The 21,338-nt window shown below is 54.3% G+C and overlaps 5 protein-coding genes; 3 read left to right on the top strand and 2 right to left on the bottom strand.

Annotated features, from left to right (window-relative positions):
• Positions 1 to 1,371: 1,371 nt before the first annotated feature.
• On the top strand, positions 1,372 to 5,262 carry RCC_05163 (related to Chitin synthase 4; the record flags this gene model as incomplete). XM_023770437.1 has 2 exons in its annotated part: positions 1,372 to 4,729; positions 4,787 to 5,262. The coding sequence occupies 2 exons, from the start codon at positions 1,372 to 1,374 to the stop codon at positions 5,260 to 5,262; spliced, it is 3,834 nt and encodes a 1,277-aa protein (XP_023626205.1).
• A 1,672-nt stretch (positions 5,263 to 6,934) lies between these two features.
• RCC_05164 (uncharacterized protein) lies at positions 6,935 to 9,808 on the top strand (the record flags this gene model as incomplete). Its single annotated transcript, XM_023770438.1, has 1 exon — positions 6,935 to 9,808. The coding sequence occupies one exon, from the start codon at positions 6,935 to 6,937 to the stop codon at positions 9,806 to 9,808; it is 2,874 nt and encodes a 957-aa protein (XP_023626206.1).
• A 936-nt stretch (positions 9,809 to 10,744) lies between these two features.
• On the bottom strand, positions 10,745 to 12,039 carry RCC_05165 (uncharacterized protein; the record flags this gene model as incomplete). XM_023770439.1 has 2 exons in its annotated part: positions 10,745 to 11,718; positions 11,769 to 12,039. 2 exons carry the CDS (start codon positions 12,037 to 12,039, stop codon positions 10,745 to 10,747), a joined length of 1,245 nt encoding a protein of 414 aa, XP_023626207.1.
• Positions 12,040 to 13,628: 1,589 nt separating this feature from the next.
• Positions 13,629 to 14,818, top strand: RCC_05166 (related to dehydrogenase; the record flags this gene model as incomplete). XM_023770440.1 has 8 exons in its annotated part: positions 13,629 to 13,674; positions 13,725 to 13,964; positions 14,013 to 14,231; positions 14,282 to 14,340; positions 14,392 to 14,420; positions 14,474 to 14,495; positions 14,564 to 14,622; positions 14,701 to 14,818. The coding sequence occupies 8 exons, from the start codon at positions 13,629 to 13,631 to the stop codon at positions 14,816 to 14,818; spliced, it is 792 nt and encodes a 263-aa protein (XP_023626208.1).
• Positions 14,819 to 15,647: 829 nt separating this feature from the next.
• On the bottom strand, positions 15,648 to 19,069 carry RCC_05167 (probable plasma membrane ATPase 2; the record flags this gene model as incomplete). XM_023770441.1 has 5 exons in its annotated part: positions 15,648 to 18,244; positions 18,426 to 18,630; positions 18,689 to 18,801; positions 18,863 to 18,906; positions 19,002 to 19,069. The coding sequence occupies 5 exons, from the start codon at positions 19,067 to 19,069 to the stop codon at positions 15,648 to 15,650; spliced, it is 3,027 nt and encodes a 1,008-aa protein (XP_023626209.1).
• Positions 19,070 to 21,338: the final 2,269 nt, after the last annotated feature.

Below are 21,338 nucleotides of genomic sequence, written 5' to 3' on the forward strand. Positions count from 1 at the left end.
CGCAACGAACAGACGAACAGGTGTTGGTTGAGCGACTCCACATGACGGATGTCTCCCAACTCTTCATTAGCACTGCATCCATGATCGAGGTGGAAAGCACTAGGGGCCTTCCGTCATCGCGTGTGTGCCTCTCGCTCTAAAGCAGCCCGCCGAAAGGTAAAGTAAGTAGCACGCCGATTGACCTCTTCAAGATCCCGTGACGTATCCGGGGTTTCGGGAARCGTGACTGAGGTGAAGAAAGCACGTGCTCTGACGACGCCAACACACGGAGGGGCGAAGAGGAAAGGCCCTGGCCGTGGACAGACATACTTATGGTCTCTGGAGGTTTCCAAGGCAGAGAGATAGCAAATTTGTCAGGTCAGCGCTTTCTGGCAAGGCCATTGCCCTTTAAATGATGTGCAGCACGAGTKCCTTTCCGACGGAGCGGCATGCTTCCTGTTCGGCGGGGGGTCTAACAATGAAAGCCGGTCGCATGGAGAGTGGCATGAAAATGGCATCCGAGTTGCAGAAGAGATCCGACGTATCGCGGCAATGGGCGGAGTGAAGCAGCGTGCCAATCCATATTGGAGTACTCCGTACAACTCCAAGGAGTAAGTTAGTTCGGATGTGGTAGCCGTGCCTTCCGTGCAACCTTGGAAGTTGCGACTTCGCCGCCCCTCGATGCCGTGTCACCACTGCAGGGTTAGAGTGTCGATGAGATGAGATCTATGTGTGACTGTAACCCGCACGTTGCGAGCAGTGAGCAGTTGCTGGGGGCAGACCGAGAGTCAGTCGGGAGAGCCAACTCATTCAGCATCAAGTTGAAGCTATCAGCAGACCCAACACTTGCCAACGCGTGTCTTTCGCGTGCAAAAGACCGCCACTGTTGCTGTAAATAAACCTTGCCACCCGCGAAGGAGCTAAGGTAGTCTTGCCTTAGTCCCTTGAAAACTAAAAGGAGTCCTTTTCTTGGCTGTTGAAGACGAGTCCCCCGACCCATAGTAACAAACAACGGGCGTTGCTCTCTCTTGTGTCATGTCGTTTTTGTAATCCCCAACGAAGAACCCGCTCAGCATCGCTCATTCTGCTGCGCAACACACTCGCTTTTTCCGTCCCACGCCGGCATTCTCGCTCGATCGCAGAGGTACAYGACAGGATTGCGCAACGAGGCCTGACTTCCCATCCTTGCAAGACGATCGTTTTGAGGGACACTAGCCGCATCGCAGTACGGAAACACAACACGAGCACACTTCAGCAACCCGCAAGGACAAAACGTCTTGCTGCGAGCCGACAAGGTTGGTTGCCCCCACTAATTCCTCGGCCCATGGGCGCCGCTGGAATGTGTCTGTTGTTGCATAGCTGCTGACCAAATATACACAGGCAGCTAGCATCATGTCTTCCAATAATCCATACCGTGATCCCCGGCGCGAATCGCAGCATCCACGCCAAACCTCGGGCTCGCGACAACGCCGGCAGTCCAGCACTGAACGGGAGACGGTGCGCTCGTCGGATCGCCCACGCCGAACTAGTAGCAGTCGCCGAGACAGAGAAGACCATCGCGACCTCCATAGCCATGCTCGCCGGCGACGAAGCCCAGCGCAAAGAACCGCTCCGAGCTACAACCCAAATCACGACGTAGCGGAACATCACTCGGAGAAGCCCAAGGGAGGCGACGGAGCTCGAGTCCACGTGCAGCCAGCAAGAGACGATCTCTCCTCAGGCATGCCTTCGCCATGGAAGCCTACAGATCAGGATAGAGATCCCATGATAGAGGCCAGCGATATCTCGCGCAAGAAAAGCTTGGTCAGGCCCGAAAGGCGTCGGAATCATCCAGAAGATCCCAACTATTACTATCGCAAACATGCGCAGAACATGGATGTCATGCCCTCCACCACCGGGCGTGACCCGCAGCTGGAGGAAGATATGCTCACATTGAACTCCGAGGATGCTAGAAATGATGCTCTCGACAGGGAACCACTGCAAGAGAAATCCCTGAACCGTAATGAGAGCAAGAGACAGCCCAACAAGCTTTCGCGGCACGCATCACGGAAGGAGCGCGAGAAGCAGGAAAAGGAGATACAGCGACAAAAGGTCCAGCAAGAGAATGGCGCGCTCACGGCATGGGGTTCGTATTGCCATGTGCTCACCTTTTGGGCGCCCAACGTGATTCTATCGTGTTTTGGCAAAAAGCTCAAGGAACAGCAGCGTGCTTGGCGGGAAAAGATTGGGCTCGTGTCCCTCATCATACTTGTAATGACCTTTGTTGGCTTCTTGACTTTCGGTTTCACCGCGACTGTGTGTCCGGAGGGCGGCCCTCTACGGCTGCGCATCAACAAGATTGGACCCGGTTACATGATCTTCCACGGTCAGGCCTACGACTTGACACGCTCCCAGCACCCGCTCGCAAGAGGTGTGCCCGGCGGCAGCAACGTTCTTTTCGACGCCGACCCACCTGGTGGTAGTAAGGACGGCAGCTTTATGTTTCAGAATGTCAATGGTGCTTGCAAAGGGTTGATCACAGCCGCAGAAGGGTCCGATGTGCCAACCGATAGCGATGGAAATCTCGCTTGGTACTTCCCATGCAACCTGTACGAGCAGGACGGCTCGTCCAGCATCGAACCCAACATGTCGATACCGTACTATTTGGGCTATGCTTGTCACACCTCACGCACTTCGCGTAATGCTTTCTATGGTCTACGATCTTCAGGCGATGTTTACTTCACCTGGGAAGATGTCAGAAACACCTCCCGAAACCTCATGGTCTACTCTGGAGATGTGCTAGACCTGGATCTCTTGAAATGGTTCAACACCTCCCAAGTGGCGTATCCCACCAAATTTGATCAAATCAGAGAGAACCCTGCCGTTCGTGGCAAGGACGTATCGCAGGCTTTCGGATCTGGCGAAAACAAGCAGATCGCACAATGTTTCCAGGACATCATCAAGGTCGGGTCTATCGACACCGAGACTATAGGCTGCATTGCTTCAAAGGTCGTGCTCTATGTATCGCTCATCTTCATTCTGTCGATTGTTGTGATCAAGTTCGTGCTGGCCTTGGCATTCCAATGGTTCCTGTGTCGGAAATACTCCCCCCCGAAGACGAGCATGACAAGCGACAAGAAGAAGCGGAATGAGCAGATTGAGGAATGGACAGACGACATTTATCGTGCTCCTCCCAAGATAACAGAGCCCGCATCGTACGGTGGCAGCGATCGAACCAACAAGCGCAACAGCTTCCTCCCGGCGACCTCAAGGTTTACCAGTCCTTATGCCGTCGAGAGGAGCATGAACAAAAAAGGCCTGCCCCCCACCACCATGATATCGCAACAGTCTGCGTCGCGTCTGACCCCTGGTGTTTATTCGGCGACCAACCGATCGGACACCCATCTACCCCTCGGAGGAGACTCGGAAAGCCGCGCCAGCTTGATGGAGTCTCACCAATTTGGTTCACAACGCTACAGCAGCGTCATGAACCCCGAAACAGACATGAGCGGACCTTCGGGCTTCATTCACGAGTCTGTAGTGCCTCAGCCCCCTCCAGAGTGGCAGCCATTTGGCTTTCCCCTAGCTCACACTCTTTGCCTTGTCACCGCATATTCCGAGGGTCCTGAGGGTATTCGAACAACTCTGGATTCGATCGCCATGACGGACTATCCGAACAGTCACAAACTGATCTACATTGTTTGTGACGGATTGATCCAAGGCAAGGGAGAGTCCATGTCGACGCCCGACGCATGTGTCAGTATGATGAAAGATCACTCTGTGGCGCCCGGCCAAGTTGAAGCGTTCTCCTATGTTGCTGTTGCCAGTGGCAGCAAGCGTCACAACATGGCAAAGGTCTACTGTGGCTTCTACGACTATGGTGCAGACAGCATCATCCCGGTAGAGAGGCAGCAACGCGTTCCCATGGTTGTTGTCGTCAAATGYRGCACCCCAGCCGAGGCGGAATCGTCCAAGCCGGGCAATCGAGGAAAGCGTGATTCGCAGATCATCCTCATGTCATTCTTGCAGAAAGTCATGTTTGATGAGCGCATGACGGAGCTGGAGTACGAAATGTTCAATGGTATCTGGAAGCTTACTGGCATATCACCCGACTTTTACGAGATTGTGCTCATGGTGGACGCCGACACCAAAGTGTTTCCCGACTCGCTCACCCACATGGTGTCCGCAATGGTCAAAGATCCCGAGATCATGGGGCTCTGCGGCGAGACGAAGATTGCCAACAAGCGGGACTCTTGGGTGTCTATGATTCAGGTCTTCGAGTACTTCATCTCGCACCACCAGTCCAAGGCTTTCGAGAGCGTGTTCGGCGGTGTCACATGTTTACCTGGATGCTTTTGCATGTACCGCATCAAGACACCCAAGGGTGGGCAGAACTACTGGGTGCCTATTCTTGCCAATCCTGACATTGTGGAACATTACTCGGAGAACGTCGTCAACACGTTGCACAAGAAGAATCTGCTATTGCTGGGTGAAGATCGATACCTCAGTTCGCTGATGTTAAAGACTTTCCCCAAGCGCAAGCAGATGTTCATCCCCCAGGCTGTATGCAAGACTACTGTGCCGGACACGTTCAAGGTTCTGCTTTCTCAGCGTCGCCGATGGATAAATTCCACCGTACACAACCTGATGGAGTTGATCCTCGTACGTGATCTATGCGGAACCTTTTGCTTCAGCATGCAATTCGTGCTCTTCATCGAACTCATGGGCACGCTTGTTCTTCCCGCCGCCATTGCCTTTACATTCTACGTCCGTACGTACATTCACACTACACTCAATTCCGACGTGACATCGCTGACCACATCACCAGTTGCCATTGCGATCAAAGCGGGTGTTGAAAACACTACTGCACCGGTCATTCCTCTAGTCCTTCTCGCCTTGATACTTGGTCTACCCGCAGTCCTGATTGTCATCACCGCTCATCGTATAAGTTACGTTGTTTGGATGTTGATATACCTGCTCTCCCTCCCCATCTGGAACTTCTTACTACCCATCTACGCCTTCTGGCACTTTGACGATTTCAGCTGGGGAGATACCCGTCAAGCTGCGGGCGAGAAGAAGGGCGCCGACAAGGGCGGTCATGGCGGCGAAGGCGAGTTCGACTCTAGCAAGATTACCATGAAGCGCTGGAACGATTTCGAGCAGGAGCGTCGTCTTCACGCTCCACAATACCCGAACCCGACTCAGTACAACAGCAATACTGGCAGCCCGCGCCACCCAGCGAGCATCAGTCATTCCCAGGGTGCCCATGGTCATGAACGGCGCGTTAGCTCGTTCATGTTGTAGCACGAAAGGGTGATGTTACTGGCGTTGAATATATTGGATATGTGTTTCGACACCAAAACGGTTGTATACAGTGTGGGGGCTGGGATGCACAATTATGAAGAGCGATGCATGGTTGAGAATGTGCCTAATGATATTTCCTCGCTCTTGAAGCTTCCTATTGTAGAGAATATTGAAACCATTGGGTGCTTGTTGACGCGCGCTTCATGTTAGAGTGCACACTCAGGCTGTGAATACTGTGGGATATCCATTCCACCTACATTCCTCATGCTCTCCTTTTACTCAACAAACCTTGAAATTCGAGTTTGTGTTTAATTCGGCCCCTACTTGGTTGTTGCTACTGCAGTGTGCTTCTCATCTGCTAACGAGCCAAGCTCATCTAATCGCCGCGGATGTGTATTGAACTTCAGAAAGTCTTCTGCGCATCGGAGTGGAGGAGACCTGAGCGTGGGACGGGCAGGGTCGATCCGATAGGGAGGCCTGTAGTGATTACAGCGTTGCTGAGCTGGTAAACAGCGAAGCCAGTCTAGCCAAGGAGTGCAGCAAGTAGTGCTGCGAGCAAGATTGTCGTGCTAGGCCGATTGTCTGGAATGTCTCACGACTGATTCTGCATCTAAGCTGTGAGGCATCGCGGAGTCGCTTGGTCGTCTCGTCAACAGAGAGCAGCATCATACAGTAGGTGCCTACCTATGCGTGGTGTTTGGTCTTGCGATCGTGATTATTTCTCACGCGGAGCGTCGGCAAGGAAGCTGATGAAACTTGGAGCCTGCAGGTTGGTACTAATTGGTGCGGCTGAGAAACTTTGCACTAAGTCGGGGCTACTGCACCACGGTGCCGAATCAGCACGTTCTGCGCTAATCCTCAAGTAACATTGAGTTTCGCTCTCCTCCCCGCCGTTATCAGCATTTGCGCACATACGAGTTCGATCCCATTGCAGTATTGCTTGTCTGCGTCTGCTCGAGATGTTACGCCGCTGTTCGGAGCGGAGATGACAGCCATCAGCCATCAGGCTCGGGCTCGACGCAGGACGAATCCATGCTCACACCGACGTAGTTGCCGGTGCAAATGGCAAAGCAGTCAGAGGAAGGTGCCAGGCGGCTCATCATGTTTTTCCCACGACTTATGGCACGTTTTTAGCATTTCTGGCAGGCTCCGTTTCGAGAGCAGACACTCGCACCCTCGACGGCTTGTATTCTTTCATTCATCATCTGCCTCTGTACTGACCAGCGATTCCTCTGAGTTCGCTCTGCAATTCCGTCGCCCCACCGCTCATTTCCGATACCACCATCGCCGCTGTCCGCATACCCACCACGCCCAACGTCAACAGGCCACACTCGGTCAACGTGTTGAGGCCTCTGCCCTGCCGCGCATCCCCTCCATGGGGCACCGACACCCTTTGCCAGCATCTTCTCTCGGCGTCGAGCAATCCTCCTGCATTGTGCTCAGCGCTGCGTGAGCTGGCGTTCACCACCAGCAGCGGACGCCCTTTGTCGCTCCGCCGTTGTAGACACCCCAGTGGCTTTGTCCTCGCACACGCCCCGACGGTCGCGGCGCTGTGGTCACTCTGGCCGTGTCGCTCACACGGATCGTGGCAGAGCCATGCGCCGCCGTCCAGACGAAGATCCCGTCCCCTCCTAACTTCCTCGCGTCCTTCTACCGAAAGGATAGCATTGTCATGACAGACACTTCTCTTCCTGTCAAAGCTATCAATGCTCACGACTACACGCGCGGCGCGCTGCCCACTCCACACATCACATCCCTCCACCAGCGTCCATTTGCTGCCGATAGCACGCAGGAAGACGACGGCCAGATTAGCTGCATTTGCGGCTACGCTGACGACGATGGCTACACCGTCGCGTGTGATTTGTGCAATCGTTGGCAGCACCAGCTGTGCTACTACCCACAATACGATGACGGCGGACTGCCTCAGGACCTCCAGCATTACTGTATTGAGTGTAGGTACCGGCCCATCGACAAGGAAAGAGCCCGGACACGACAGCGGGAACATCGGGAGAAACGTGAGCATGCCGAATCACTCACTAACGGCGTTAAGCGGGCTGTATCCAAGAGCCACAAGAAGAAGATAAAGGAGCCTGGCGCGCAGACAAACGGCTGGCCCGCCGTCGACAAGATCCGACACGACCGTAACAGCGCCAGTCCTCGCGACGTCGCGCCGCCCGCGAAACGGCCGAAAACAAGTCATCGTGCATCGGACTCGACCACGACTACTTTAGCCACCAATGGGACCACCACAACAATTCCAACCGCCAAGGGTCACTCTCGGAAACGCAATACTTCGACTGTTAATCACCGACGAAGTGCTTCGCGTCCACCTGAGATCAACGTGGACCAATACTCGACAGAGTTCTTGCGATGCTATCAAGAAGATCAATGGGATGTCACTGGTGCCAATTTACACAACAGCATATCCGTTACCAATGCCTTGTCGGAATGGGTGGATCTTCCAGAAGACGAGTTCCGAGCAATGCACGGGCAGGCCAAAGGGGATCTGCTCAACCGATGGGATGGCGACCTCGAGGACATTCCAGGAAGGGCATGTGTGGCCATTGAGTCACGCCAGGATGAGACTGTTCTTTACGGAGGCCAGCATCCGTCATGGAAGTTCTTGACCGTCGAGGATCCTGTCCCCAATGGCGCTTACATTGGCGAACTCAAAGGTCGCATTGACTTCAAGAAGGAATACCAAGAAGAGACCAAGAACCGGTGGTCTCGGCTGAGACATCCAGAGCCTTTCGTCTTCTTTCACCCCAGTCTGCCCATTGTCATAGATGCGCGCGAGGAAGGAACCGAGCTGAGATATGTCCGACGCAGCTGTCGTCCCAATGCCAGATTGCAGATTCTCGTCACCAACCACGTCGATTATCATTTTTGTTTCATGGCGACTCAGCAGATTGACCCAGGGATGGAAATTGCCATGGGCTGGGATACCAATGACGGCCTCCCGGAGCTCACCAATCGTAACAACATACTGGAAGGAGACATGGAGCTACTCTCTGACTGGGTGTCCACAGCGCTCGCTAACTGCGGGCCATGTGCATGCCAGCAGCCCGAAGAAGATTGCATGATGTCACGCTTCGATCGACGCATTCGTGGCCATGAAAGCGAAGTCCAACCTGCAAAGACCGTCAAGTCTAAGAAGCGCAAGGCCAACAACCAAATATCGCCACTCAACACCAATTCTGTCAACAGCCGTTCTGGGAGCGAGGTTCGGAAAGTGGAACCGGACGATGAAGGCACTGAATCCCGGTCCGTGTCTGGTTCCGCTGGAAGAGGCTCCGCAAGCCGCGACATCACGCCAAACACTCACTACTCTACTAATGGCGGACAGTCGGGGATGATCCCGGAAGTATCTGAAAGGGAACGCAAAAAGATGGCAAAGGAGGAAGAAATTTTTCGGCGTCAGGAAGAAGAAAGAAATGGCAAACGAGGGAAAACAGTGAAGCGCAGCAGTGCCGGCTCAAACCTCAACACACCAAGCGCCACGTCTTCCAAGCAATTGGGGTTCCCAACCTCTGCATCGTCCAAAAACATGGACTCCGCCCCTTCCAAGCAAGTCTCCACGCCGGCAACAAAAGGCGGTCCTGGTCGGAAGCCGAAGGTGCAAAAGCCATTAGTCAGGTCAGCCAATAGAGTGAATAACCGCCCGAAGCCGGTGTACGTCGATGCCAACACGCAATGCGATCTTGATGCGGAAGAAGCTTCCCACCTTGCTTCTCTGCGTCCGCCGAGGTCGCCGCCGAAGAAGCGCTACATAAGCAGCAGACAACGACTACTCGATCGCTGTGCGCGGAACAATGCACAACGACGTCGGGATCCCAATTTGAGTCTGTCGACTGAGCAAAGTGTAGCCGGTCTACGAGGAGACAGCGTGGATATGGCGGTGTGCGCGGACTCGCCATCAGCGCTGTCATCTCACTCTGTGCCTAAGTCATCGGCAGATGTGTCCCGTGGCCATGGACATGTGCCCCCATCCGACATGGACATGCAGGATGCACCAACACAGGACATTRCAAAATCGGAGGCAGGCGTTGAGGGGTCAGCCAGTGTCTCGTCGCCTCAAGAGCTTTCTGCCCGAACGGAGGTCGTCGGGCCGGCGTCGCCGGATGATCCACATGTCCCATCCATCGCACCTGCATCCATCGCTTCTTCTTCAGACGCTGATCCTTTGGAAGTGCCACCGGCTTCGACAGCCATGCACGTGGAAATGCCGCCACCTCTTGCCAGCACAACTTCAGTTGTAGCCGGGCCTGTTGCTCAGTCTCCTGCTGCGCTTGGCTCTGGGACTGTATTCTCGCCGGCCGTTACAGCCGCAGTGTCCCCCAGTCCGGCGCGGAAAAAGCTAAGTCTTAGTGACTACACGCGGCGCAGCAAGGCAAAGGACCATGATGGCAAAGCGGATCGAGAAAGCTCACCCGCTTCAACTGCATCTGGGCCGGTAATGCACCACTCCTCTTCGACAAACGGCGGACCGGCAATTGATGAAGATGTCAAGATGGAGGACGTGGAGAACATTAGCCCACAAGCATGACTGGGCTTACTTGACGTTCCCTGTGAATTCATTGTGGCTGTTGGTTTGATGTTCAGCCCAGCGAGGTGTGCGGCGTCACTTACTCTGTCTTTTTCACGGCTGCCGCATGGGAAGTATGGGAACAAAAGTGTTTACGGCTTGATGGAAGGGAACGAGATGGAATATTCTGGGACGGCAAACACGATTTTGCATTACAACGATTTGCAATGACGGCCGTTTCGGCAGGCAACAAGCCGGCCTTAGTGTACTTTTACTGACTGACTGCTCAGCAGCAATCAAATTTTTCTGTCATAGCTACCTAGAAGAAGTAGCAGCATCAACCGACAAGATTTATCAGCATGGACGCTCTTCTCTCCTCACTTGTGTCTCTAGCTGTATGCATTCGATGTTGCGGCTGCTTTGCGCAATAAGGTGGTGGATGTGCCTGTATTAGTGGCCCATACCTTGTGTGCGTCAATATGCACACATGGTAAGAGGTCTTGGGTCGGTAGTGCCCATTCAAGTACAGCGTGTCTCGTATGTTGCGTCTTTCCGTCATAGGATGCATCATCTGCTTTCCATGGATTGAATGCATGAATCAAGAGAAGCTGGTTTTGGTAGGCACATGGCAATGGGTGTACCATGACACCACAACTCTATTACTGCACACCTCAACCAGATATGCACCGTGGCGTCACAAACGAAAAGGCAACGATGCGGCTCAGACTTTGAAAGGAGATGTATACTTGACGAGTATGTAGGCAATGATGGGTGTCGACAGATCGATTCATGCTACCCCAACCCTAACCCTTCCCGCATCTGATGGTATGATGGCATGTCGGACTAGGGTATGAGCTAGATAGGTGCTCATCGCAGAGACTGAATTCTGCTGTAGCAGCCAATCGCCCAACATTCCAAGATCGTCCAATTCCTGTCACCCTCGTCTGCCGCATTTGGCTAATAGTCCTGTGGCTGCGTGGCCTTCGCACCTGGTTCTTTCACCAGTCCATCTGGTTGCGGCGGACGATACGCTTCGAATTCGCGCTGGCTCACCCTGAAAGTCTGGCTCATCCTCTGCTCAGGCTCAGGTGCGCGGTATGGCTGCTGACCTGGCCACTGCTGAGCTGGAATCTCACCTCCCCAAAGCTCTGWCGGCTCCTCCTGTACTTGACCCAGTGCTCCTCCTGGTCCAACGACGCCTGTAGGGCTATAATACGGTGGGTCACTGCCAGCTGTCATACTCGAGATGGCTGGACTGTGCTGGAGTTGTGCTGGCGTAGATCCGTACAGTTCACTCTTTCGATCTGGCTTGATCGCCGGCAAAGTACTGTCCAACTCGGGAGTGTCGTCTGGCGTACGATACATGCTTACTAGACCGGGTGGCTCGGACAAGGGTGGCTTCTCGTGAAGTTGGCGCTTGCGTCGCAGACGCCATAGAAGGAAACCGACAGCGGCAGCTGCGAGGACAGCGCCAGGGATTCCGGCGCCAAGACCGACCACAAGACTGCGATTGCTACCGCCTGATGCGGGTGCTGGGGTCGGAGTGGTTGTTGGAGTGGGAGTCGAAGTTATGACGGAGATGATGGTTGTGGCGACGCCTGCCGAGTTGGATGTGACGGCAGATGTGGTGACAGTGGTCGGTGTGGCCTTCGGGGCAGCTGATGTCGAGGTCGAGGTCGAGGAAGTCGATGTGGAGCTAGTGGTGGTTAAGCGTGTTGTTTGCATTGTGACCATGGAAGTCTTCGATTCAGTGACAGAAGACGGAGGCTCCGTGCTTGAGATGAAGCCAATCTCGCTACCTCCGGAGCCCAGATCCAGCTCCTCAGCATCACCACTGTCGCAGCAATTGTTCTTGGGGTCTCGATTGCTGTCGCAACACCAGGAGCCGTCTGCACAGTGCTGGATTGCCTCGTTACCTGCCGCGGTGTAGTCTGCACCTAATCAGCGGAAACAGTAGATCTCGAGTGACTGGAATACGTACTCTGTGTGCAGTAGTTCGGGCAAGTGCTGTCGCTTGCCCAGTCCTGAGAAGTGCATGTGTATCGACCAAAGTATCCAGCATTCTCGAGGTAACAGAGGCCATCGCTCAAACACATCCAATTGAGGGGACAGCAGGTTCCTCCTTCAGAAGTGCATGCCGCCATGCCTTCCGCCACATCGCCATTTGGATAGTAGCAGTTTGCGAACGCCGGTTGGATCGTGGACAGGAGAGAGAGGAGCGCCGCGAGAAGCAGACCAGTAGATGAATTCATGGTGATGCTGATTTGGCGGGCGCGCTTGCCGTGGTGCGGATCCTCCAAATTGGACGGTGAAGGTAGACGGGAAGGAAATTCAGAGAGCCAGACAAAGTGAAGGTCACAAGAACGTCGATGTTTGCCACGCTTGGGGAAATCAAGCTTTGGCACTAACTTACAATTGCTGCATGTGAAACTCGCCCTTCTCTGCCTCTCCTCCCATCTTCAACTCTTCACGTTCTTCAGGGCCGCTGCCGGCTATGGCCACATTCTAACTAACTAGCTCGAGTGGGCGCTTGAGACATATGGAAAAGGGGGACAACGCGGATGGATCAGTGTCTCGAGGACCGAGGCACGGATATCTGCAGGTCAGTCAGCTACCATCGCAGTTACACAGGGACGTTATCCGCATACGTACACTGCACTACACAGATGTCGTGAGAAACGGCGAAGCCAAGATGTTGGCCTGAACAACCTCGGACGAACAATACGCAGGCAGCGCAAGTCATTGGGCAGTCTGCGTGGCGGCGAATGTGTTCTCCAAGCTGCATGCAGGTCCCCGTGTACTATGAAAGGAGAGCTTGGACTCGAGGCGAGCACAAATATGATCAGCCATGAATGCCCACATGGCGTCGGCCTCGCAACCTAGGATGATTTGGAATTGATCCAAGACGGTCAAAATCCTGTGCACATCCATGCCCCTTCTCGACCGAAGGCCAACCTGCATGAAGCCGTACAGAGCCAGTGAAACCGACAGGGCCGGCCGGCATGTGTCTGTATCTCGTCCTAATAAGGCATGGAAGTGCACTCGGATCACATAGACCAGGACGATACGCGACAGCCTGTTGACCACCTCTGACTGCCCAGAATATTGTGGTGGACAGATTGTCCAGAAGATTGCGATGTGATGAGGTCCAGCTGCGGGTCGTCGGCTCCACCCGTTTCAACCTTCACCTTTCGTGTTCTTGGATGCCCCTTTGGACATCAATATCTTATTTTGAGTGGAACCGGTGATCGCAAGGTCGTGTTGTGTCCATCGAAGAGAAAGCACAGTCTGCGAGAAACCAAAGCATCTCAGCCGTGCCTTTGTTGACTCCAATGCTTCCTATACAGAGACTCCCGGATGCCAGTGTTGGACGAAACGGAGTTCAAATCTGCGATCAGTGTCACAACCAATGCTCCCGATAACATACTGGGAACCATGGAAGGTTTGCCGTGCGATGTGCTCTAGTTCTTTCTACTCGGTGGCTGGATCACCGCAAAATACGGCTCCTACATGTGCCCGGAAGACCAGAGGATACAGAGCGCCGGTTCGAAGGCAGCCATCGATGCCAATGTAGATGCCAATACGTCGGTGTCATCACAACGTGAAGAGATATTATGCTTCCGGCTCTAAACTTTGTCTTTCGCGGAGCAAAGTCGGGCGCTTCAAGAATTACTGAGTAAGCGCATGGTAGAGGATAGCAATCGGATGTGGCGAAGAGTTACTACATGACGGGCAAGGGTAGAGTGACCTAGGTACGACTGTTTGGCCTATCAGTTGGTATCGCTTCCTTGGTTCTGCAACAACATCCTGCTCCCTCTTCATGAGCAGTATTGATGCAAACATGTCTCTCTTTCCAGGCGTGGCTTTGGTGACAGGCGCTGCTTCTGGTACAGTGGAAAATCGAGAAAGTATGAACTTATCTGATTGCAGACATCAGGTATCGGCCAGCAAACAGCAGTATCATTTGCCGTTGAGGGGTGCAGCAAGATTGCCATTGCAGACCAAAACTCGGCAGGGCTCGCCGAGACCACGACTCTAATCCAGAAGGCGGTTGCTCCAGAGAAAGTCCAAATTGTATCCTCCACGGTAGATATCTCCAAGGAGGAGCAGATCCAGGCGTTCGTCGACCAGGTTGTCGAGGAACTGGGACGGATTGATTATGCCGTGAATGCTGCTGGTGGGATTGCCTCACAAGTTGGAACCACCAAATGCTGACCTCTGGAAGGTATCCTGAGCAACAACGAAAGATCCCACGAGACCTCGACTGCTGCATTTGASCGCATTACAGACGTTAATTACCGCGGCTGCTGGCTGACCTCTCGAGCAGAGATCAAGCAGATGCTCAAACAAGACCCTCTCCCAACCCACGATGGACGGCCAGGTAATCGAGGAAGTATTGTAAACTTTGCAAGCCAATTGGGCCTTGTAGGACGGCCAGCAGCAGGTATGGCTGTTTCTTATAGTACATCATGGCATTGAATCTGACATTTCCAGCCGCGTACTGTGCGTCAAAAGCTGCAGTCATCAGCATGACCCAATGCGATGCCATTGATGTACGAGCCCTGGAACATCGTTGCGGATGGTTTTGCTGACACCCAGGCTAGTATAGCAAAGACAACATCAGAGTTAATTGGTAAGTTGGGCTCTGCCCACACAGTCGTAGCCTGGCTGACCTAGTATCTCAAGCGTCTGCCCTGGCGTCATAGACGTAAGCATCTCAACGATCAATGAAAGGACGAAGGACGCTTATGGCTAATGCATACGGCTTTTATCCAGACACCATTGATTCGGCCGAGCATGAGCACTCTCGGACCGGCCATATCGATAGCACCAATGTAAGTCCTCACGGACGAGACACTTCATCCGGCGCCATCGCTACGTGCTGGCTGACGACATGTTGTCTCACTTGCCAGGAATCGACCAGGGACCGCACAGGAGATTGCGGACGCCGTCCTGTTCCTGTCAAGCCCAAAAGCGACGTTTGTCCAAGGGGCCGCCATGGTGGTCGACGGTGGTTACACGATCAATTAAGACGGCGCAATCACCAGTGTGGATGGTTGTGCAGAGGGTCCTGAATGGATACCAGCATCGAATAGATGAGAAACTCTACCTTTGCATCTCCGACGGGCTTCTTTCCTTAGCGCAAATTGGCAAGAGGAACTTGAGTCTTGATTAATTCGGCTTGCTGGGGTACGGAGTACTAGGTGGCAGGTGCTGTGATCATGTGGATGGTCGTCGATGGCGGTTACACGATCAATTGAAACGACGCCGTCACCCGCGTAGATAACTGTAGGGCAGGTCAATAATAATGGACACGAGCAATGAACGAATGGAAGACTTCATCGTTTCCACACGGGATTGCTCGGATCCGGTATGCAAAATTTCACACCGCATCAAATGTATTGGATTTAGCCCAATGGCTGGATGTCTTTCTCCGCCAGAGAAGAGGGTCGCGGTTGCATAGCAGGCTGTCAAAATCGCCTCGCGCGCGGTGATGTTCCGGCTCATTTGGTTGCCATGGGACTAGGAGGACAACGGTAAGTGGAGGACCTCCTGAGATTAGACGCCGTGCAAAGTGGATCATTGCAATGCAAGGTTAATCTTGGTTAGACGCCATTGAGAAATCCTTGCGAGAACACGGGTACTAGCGCGGTTTGATCTGTGGAGTCGGTGGGGCGCGTGGACGGTGGAGTTGGACGCGGATATATTGGAGGTTGGAGAAGTCGGATGTCTGCAGGCGTCAAGTATGCATCATCACACAGGTAGCACGATAGGAAAGGTGAATGAATCAATGGTAGTAACACGACTTATGTTTTCCTATCAACAATAAGCAAGGTAAAAGAAATTGGTATCTTGAGGTCTAATCTTCATCATCCTCGTCAGTGGCCTTCGCAGCCAAGGTCCATCTCGCGTCTCCGTGCTCATCCCTCTCGTGCTTGAGAGCCAACTTGCTAAGGTGACCAATGATGTTCTCCATCTGGGTGTCGTGCATGCTGCGGTTTTGGCGACCGAGATCTGCGAGACCGGGGATCTTGTTGAGCATGTAGTAGGTAATGGCAATGACAATCATGACACCAATAGAGTACATCCAGACAATGACCAAAGTGACGGGGTCGTTGTGGCCGTTGGCGCTCTGTTGGTAGGAAGCCATTGGGCTTGGAAGAGGCTCCTGGGTGATGCTCGAGTGGAGCCATCCGAAAGCGCAGAAGWGAGTTGCCAAAACATCGACACCGAAGATGGCGCCGACGAGCTGCCACGATGGGAGGGTCTGAGCACCACGAGTGATGAAGATGAGCCAGTTCTCAGTGAGGGCGATCTGCAGGAAGAGAATTTCCTCAAAGTTACCGTAGTTGGCAATGAGACCTCCGTTTGGCATGTACATGGCACCACGGGCGATCCAGGTAGCGATGGCAAGCTCAATACCGAGGACAACGGAGATGATCCAAATCTTGGGCAGCTGCCACTCCACAGGGCGCTGCTCAGAGTGAGCGTTATCGTAGGCAATAGCGACAGTGGCCAAATCAGCGAAGAGGGCAATGAAGACAATGAGCTCCGAAGCGATGACCTCGCGGATGATGATGATCGAGGTGACCAGGTAGATTTCCAAGTGAAGACAGAGAGCGATACGGTACTGAATGTACGCCTTCAYACGCTGGAAAATCTGGCGGGCAGTCTTGATGGCGAAGACGATGGTGGAGAGACCTGGGGCGAGGAAGACAATGTCGGCGGCGGCTTGGGCAGCTTCGGAAGAGCCCTCGACGGCGATACCACAATCGGCCTTCTTGAGAGAGGGAGCATCGTTGACACCATCACCAGTCATGGCAGTCAAGTGACCACGCTGCTGAAGCATCTCGACGACCTGGTACTTGTGCTCGGGGAAAACCTCGGCGAAACCATCGGCACGCTCAACAAGATCGTGCTGGGTAGTACCGGAGAGACCGCCGTGAATGAGCTTTTGCGAGTTGTAAACCTTGGTTCCGAGAGCCAACATCTTGCAAGTTTCCTTGGCAATGGCGAGAGCGTCACCAGTCAACATCTTGACTGGGACACCGAGCTGCTGGGCCTCAATGATGGTCTGGGCGGTGTCCTCACGGGGAGGGTCGAACATGGAAAGCATACCGAGGATGACCCAGGGGTCGTTGTTCTTCTGGTAAGCGACACCGAGCGAACGGAAACCACGGCGGGCGAACTCAGTGGCCTTGTCTCTGAACATGTCGGCGGTCTCCTTAGAACATTCGGTAAGGTTGAGAACGGCCTTGGGAGCACCCTTGGCGCAGGTGAAGCGGTCGCCGCGGAGAGTGCAGACAGTGGTAATACGCTTGGAGACGGGGTCGAAAGGAGTGAATTTCTCGGTCTTCCAGTCGTCCTTGAGGATGTCACGGGCCTTGGGGTAGCGCTTGAGCGTGAGGATGGTAATCTTGTCGATGGGGTCCAGAGACTTGATGTTGTGGGAAGAAGCGAGAGCGGCGCAAGCCATCATCCAGTTGACATCCTCGCCCTCGGCGACGTAGGGCTCACGGATGGAGAGCTGGTTGGCGGTGAGAGTACCGGTCTTGTCAGAGCAGAGCACGTCGACACCGGCCAGGGACTCGATGGCAGTGAGCTTCTGGACGATAGCCTGCTGCTTGGCGAGGTAGGCGGCACCGACAGCCAGAGTGGTGGTTGTGACGACAGGAAGACCGACGGGAACACCGATGATGAACAGAATGAGCACGTAGTGCAGGAGAGTGTTGCTGGAGTCTTCAGGGGTCGCGAGCTTGATGCCACGGAAGAAACCACCGATCCAAGCAACGAGAATCCAGAACATGACGAGGACGAGGAGCGCGGTTCCGATGCTGTTCATGATAGCCTTGAAGTGACCTTGGTCCTTGGCGCCCTRGACGAGAGTGGCAGTGCGACCGACGAAGGAGAACTTGGCGGATGTCTGGCAGACGGCGTAGGCCTTGCCACGCTTGCAGCCAGTGGTGTAGTAGACGACATCGCCCATGAACTTGTCAACAGCGAGGGATTCACCGGTGATGGCGGACTGATCGGTAGCAATGATGGAGTGACCCTGGTGCTGGATGCCCTCACCGTCGTCACCGTCGGCATCCTCAGAACCAGCGGGATCCTCCTCGGGGTTCAAGGCGTGCTGCTCACGCAGCTCCTTGTACTTCTCAAAGTCTTCGGGGTGCTCGTAGTCACAGATGAGACGGGCGTCGGCGGGGACAGACTGGCCCTCCTCAATGACGACAATGTCACCGGGGACAAGCTCACGAGCCTTGATGTCCTGTTCCTGTCCATCGCGAATAACGGTGGCCTTCATGGMAATGTCTCCCTTCAAGCTGGCGACGACATCGGCAGCCTGCTTCTCTTGGTACCAACCGACAGCGGCGTTCAGCAACAGAATACCAATGATGACACCAAAGTCGATCCACGAACGAAGACCGGCGGCGAGGAGGACAGCGAGTTCCATGACTGCCAAACAATCAGCAATGCTCTGTGATAGCCAGCCCTGCATCCTACGACACGCCAAGCTTTTTGCGACCGAAGAAGCTCTACGCCACTACGGAGCTGTAGCTGCAAGCGAGCTTAAACGCAAAAAGCAAGACCGAGCCCTAGATGTGCCATTGCGCTGGGGTTGGTTGGCAAAACGTACCGTAAAGAATGGGACCAGTGAAGAACATCAAGAACTTGATGAACAAGTTCTCCTTGTCGGTGGTGATTTCGTTCCAGCCAAACTTCTTGCGGCGAGCCTCAACCTCGCTAGCGGTGATACCCTGGCGGATGTCGGCGGTGAGCCACTCGTCCGGAACGACAGTGTCCTGTCCCTCCACGGCGGTGGACTCGGACTTCTTCCAAAACTGCGGACACGGTTAATATTGCCAGTTCGCAGACACGGAAATGTCGAACTGCACGAACCTGCCATGGCTTCTTCTTTTGRGATTCAGCGTGGTTGTTGGCCTGCTCCTCCTGCTGAGCGAGCTTGGGATCTCTGTAGGTCGAAATGTACTTTTGCAGAGCGGTGTACTCGTCTAACATTACACCGTCAGTCGCGTTCTTGAAGGACATTATAATGTGGCGATGATGATTTACCGAGATCCTCAATGTTGCCAGGAGCCTGCGACCACTTGCGAGATCTGCGCGTGCATGTCAGTGCGTGGTCCAAACATGGCGATTGCGCAGCTTGCGGGCAATGACGGCCGGCGCGACAGCAATCACAACAACGACATACCTCTCCTGGCCACCCTCACCACCGTTCTCCATGTCCTTGTCGGAGAAGCTGACACGTGGAGCCGCCATCGTCAAATAGCGATGCCCAAGTCAATGGTCGCTGTGATGGAAGGAATGTCGAAGTGCGAGACGCGCAGCTGTGAAGGAAAGAAAGAAGAAGCTTCGGCGTGGATGGGCTGAGGATAAAAAGGACGATTGCGAGCTATGGACGCGGGCAATGCCGCCGCTGCCGAGCTTTCGTCAAAGTGGGTGCCACTCTTAGTGCCAAAGGCTCGTCCCTGCGGGTTATCGATGTGGTCGGACCGTTGATGCAGATTATGGCAATAACGTAACCGCTGCAGCGCCCGCTGATACCGTGCTTTCTTGGGGACAGCGCTCCCGCTGCGTGAGGGACTTTGGACATCCCAGTCCGGCGCGCGCATGCTTTGCGCACGCCCGACTGGCTCGAGAAAGGCCCGAACTCACGCTCGCCAAATCGATACTAACGTCATGCACGCCGCTCCCCGCCGCTCTCTGCTAATGCACTGCACGGTCCACTCAACGATCCAGCCGGCTCGTTCGTCGGCGCTATCAGCAAATGAGCGTGCAGCTGGCAGCTTACCCGATCGGACACGAAGCTTGACCAAGCAGATTCTCGCAATATCTGGCTGGAGAAGCGAAAGTGGCCCTACACGATACACGACGTCTCATTCGCGCACCCGCGCTCGGCCCACGACTATGGGAACATGGGTGACGGGAGGATTGCCAACTGACGTCGATGGGACATGGGTGCAGTGATGGTCAGCATCTGTGCTGATATTGGATCAAAGCTACGGTGTCGGACAGGATGCGGAAGGAAGGCATTGGAAGCGGCGTGGCGCGCTCCAGACACATCCGACACAACGAGGTGGGAGCGCAAAAGTCTCAGACGTGCCCAGCAATTGCTGCAGTAACAAAAAAGGCAAGCAGCCAGGTCTTGGCCAATTTCGCGTCAGGTTTACCTTGTGAACGTGGGTACCCTTACTCCTAGTTAAACTCCATGAGTGGGCCACGCGCCAAGAGCCGAAATGAGTTCGCTGGCTCCCGTTCTGCTTTTGCTGTGTGCAGCTGGCCGAGTTTAGGATGGAAGGATGGATCTTCCAGGGGATTGCCAAATTCCGCGGGCAACAGCCGGCCACAACAAACAACAGCTGGCGATGCGACGCAACAAGGCGATACGGACGAGACGGAAATTCACTCCTCCGGGCCTGTCTCTCAAAGGATGCATCCCACCGTAATGTGGCATGACGATGGTATGAGGTGCCGCTCGACCCGGCTATCGCACGTAGCCTGTCCTGTCAAATCCGCCTCGAAAGGTCGCAAAGTACCAGGTGGCAGGTCGGATCGCAGCGCGGTAGACTTTGCATGCGCCGTGAGCCGCCTGTCGCGTGTCTTTGTCGCCAGCAAAGTAACCCAACGGCTGTATCGGCTCTTAGGGCGTCGGGAACTGAAGGCAACTGTGTTGTGGATCGCCCGAGATCCATGAGAAAACTTTTAATCCCTCACATCCTACGCAGTCGGTGTCGCGGTATCAAGCACGCCGCCGACGATGTGAGGCATTTCTAATCTTCTAGTCGTACATGAGAAGCTCCACTGTCACAAATGCCGTGTTCCAGGTCGTCTCGACCCTCTTGGACACTTGGACACTTGGAAGTTGTTGGGATCCATTCAACCACTGCGACACGGTCCGCGATGAACCYGCATTATGCAGTGAAACTCCAGTGCCCTCCGTTTCACTCAGACTTCACTGATGATCATCGTCCTTGGTCTTCTTGTCAACAACACCTCGCTCGTTGAACGGGTCACACCGCAGTCTTGGACTCTGTTGACCTGCGCCGGGGATGCCGCAAATCAATTCGCGATGTGCTCCATGAATCACCGTGGTCGTGATCAAAGGGATGTCCTTGCGAGACCAACTGGAACCCTTGGCCATTCTTGGTATATCTGCTTCATGCAGAAGATCGTCCACAGTGCTTCCCCCCGGACTTGGCAAATTTCGCGCAGACCGCTTTGCGAATGACTTGTCAAACTTCAGAGAACACAGCAAGCGGTGGTGCAATGCGCGCTGTGCGTCCGACCAGCCCGCATCCGGAAACCGTGACGTTCAATGAAATCGCGAACAACGACCCTAACCTCTAGTCCATTGACTTCGCCACGAAGCCGCGTTGAAAGCAGTTCTGGCGGGAAAATGGCTCCAGCTGATGGAGAGCAGGCTCCTAAAAGTTGCGACCTGAGTTGACAGGACGTCACGGTTGATCGCAATTGCTCTGTCCGTATGCATTTTGAAGGAAGAACGACAGACGAGGTAGGTCTGGTTGCT

Source organism: Ramularia collo-cygni (assembly GCF_900074925.1).
Source record: "Ramularia collo-cygni strain URUG2 genome assembly, contig: RCC_scaffold07, whole genome shotgun sequence".
NCBI classification, from domain to species: domain Eukaryota; kingdom Fungi; phylum Ascomycota; class Dothideomycetes; order Mycosphaerellales; family Mycosphaerellaceae; genus Ramularia; species Ramularia collo-cygni.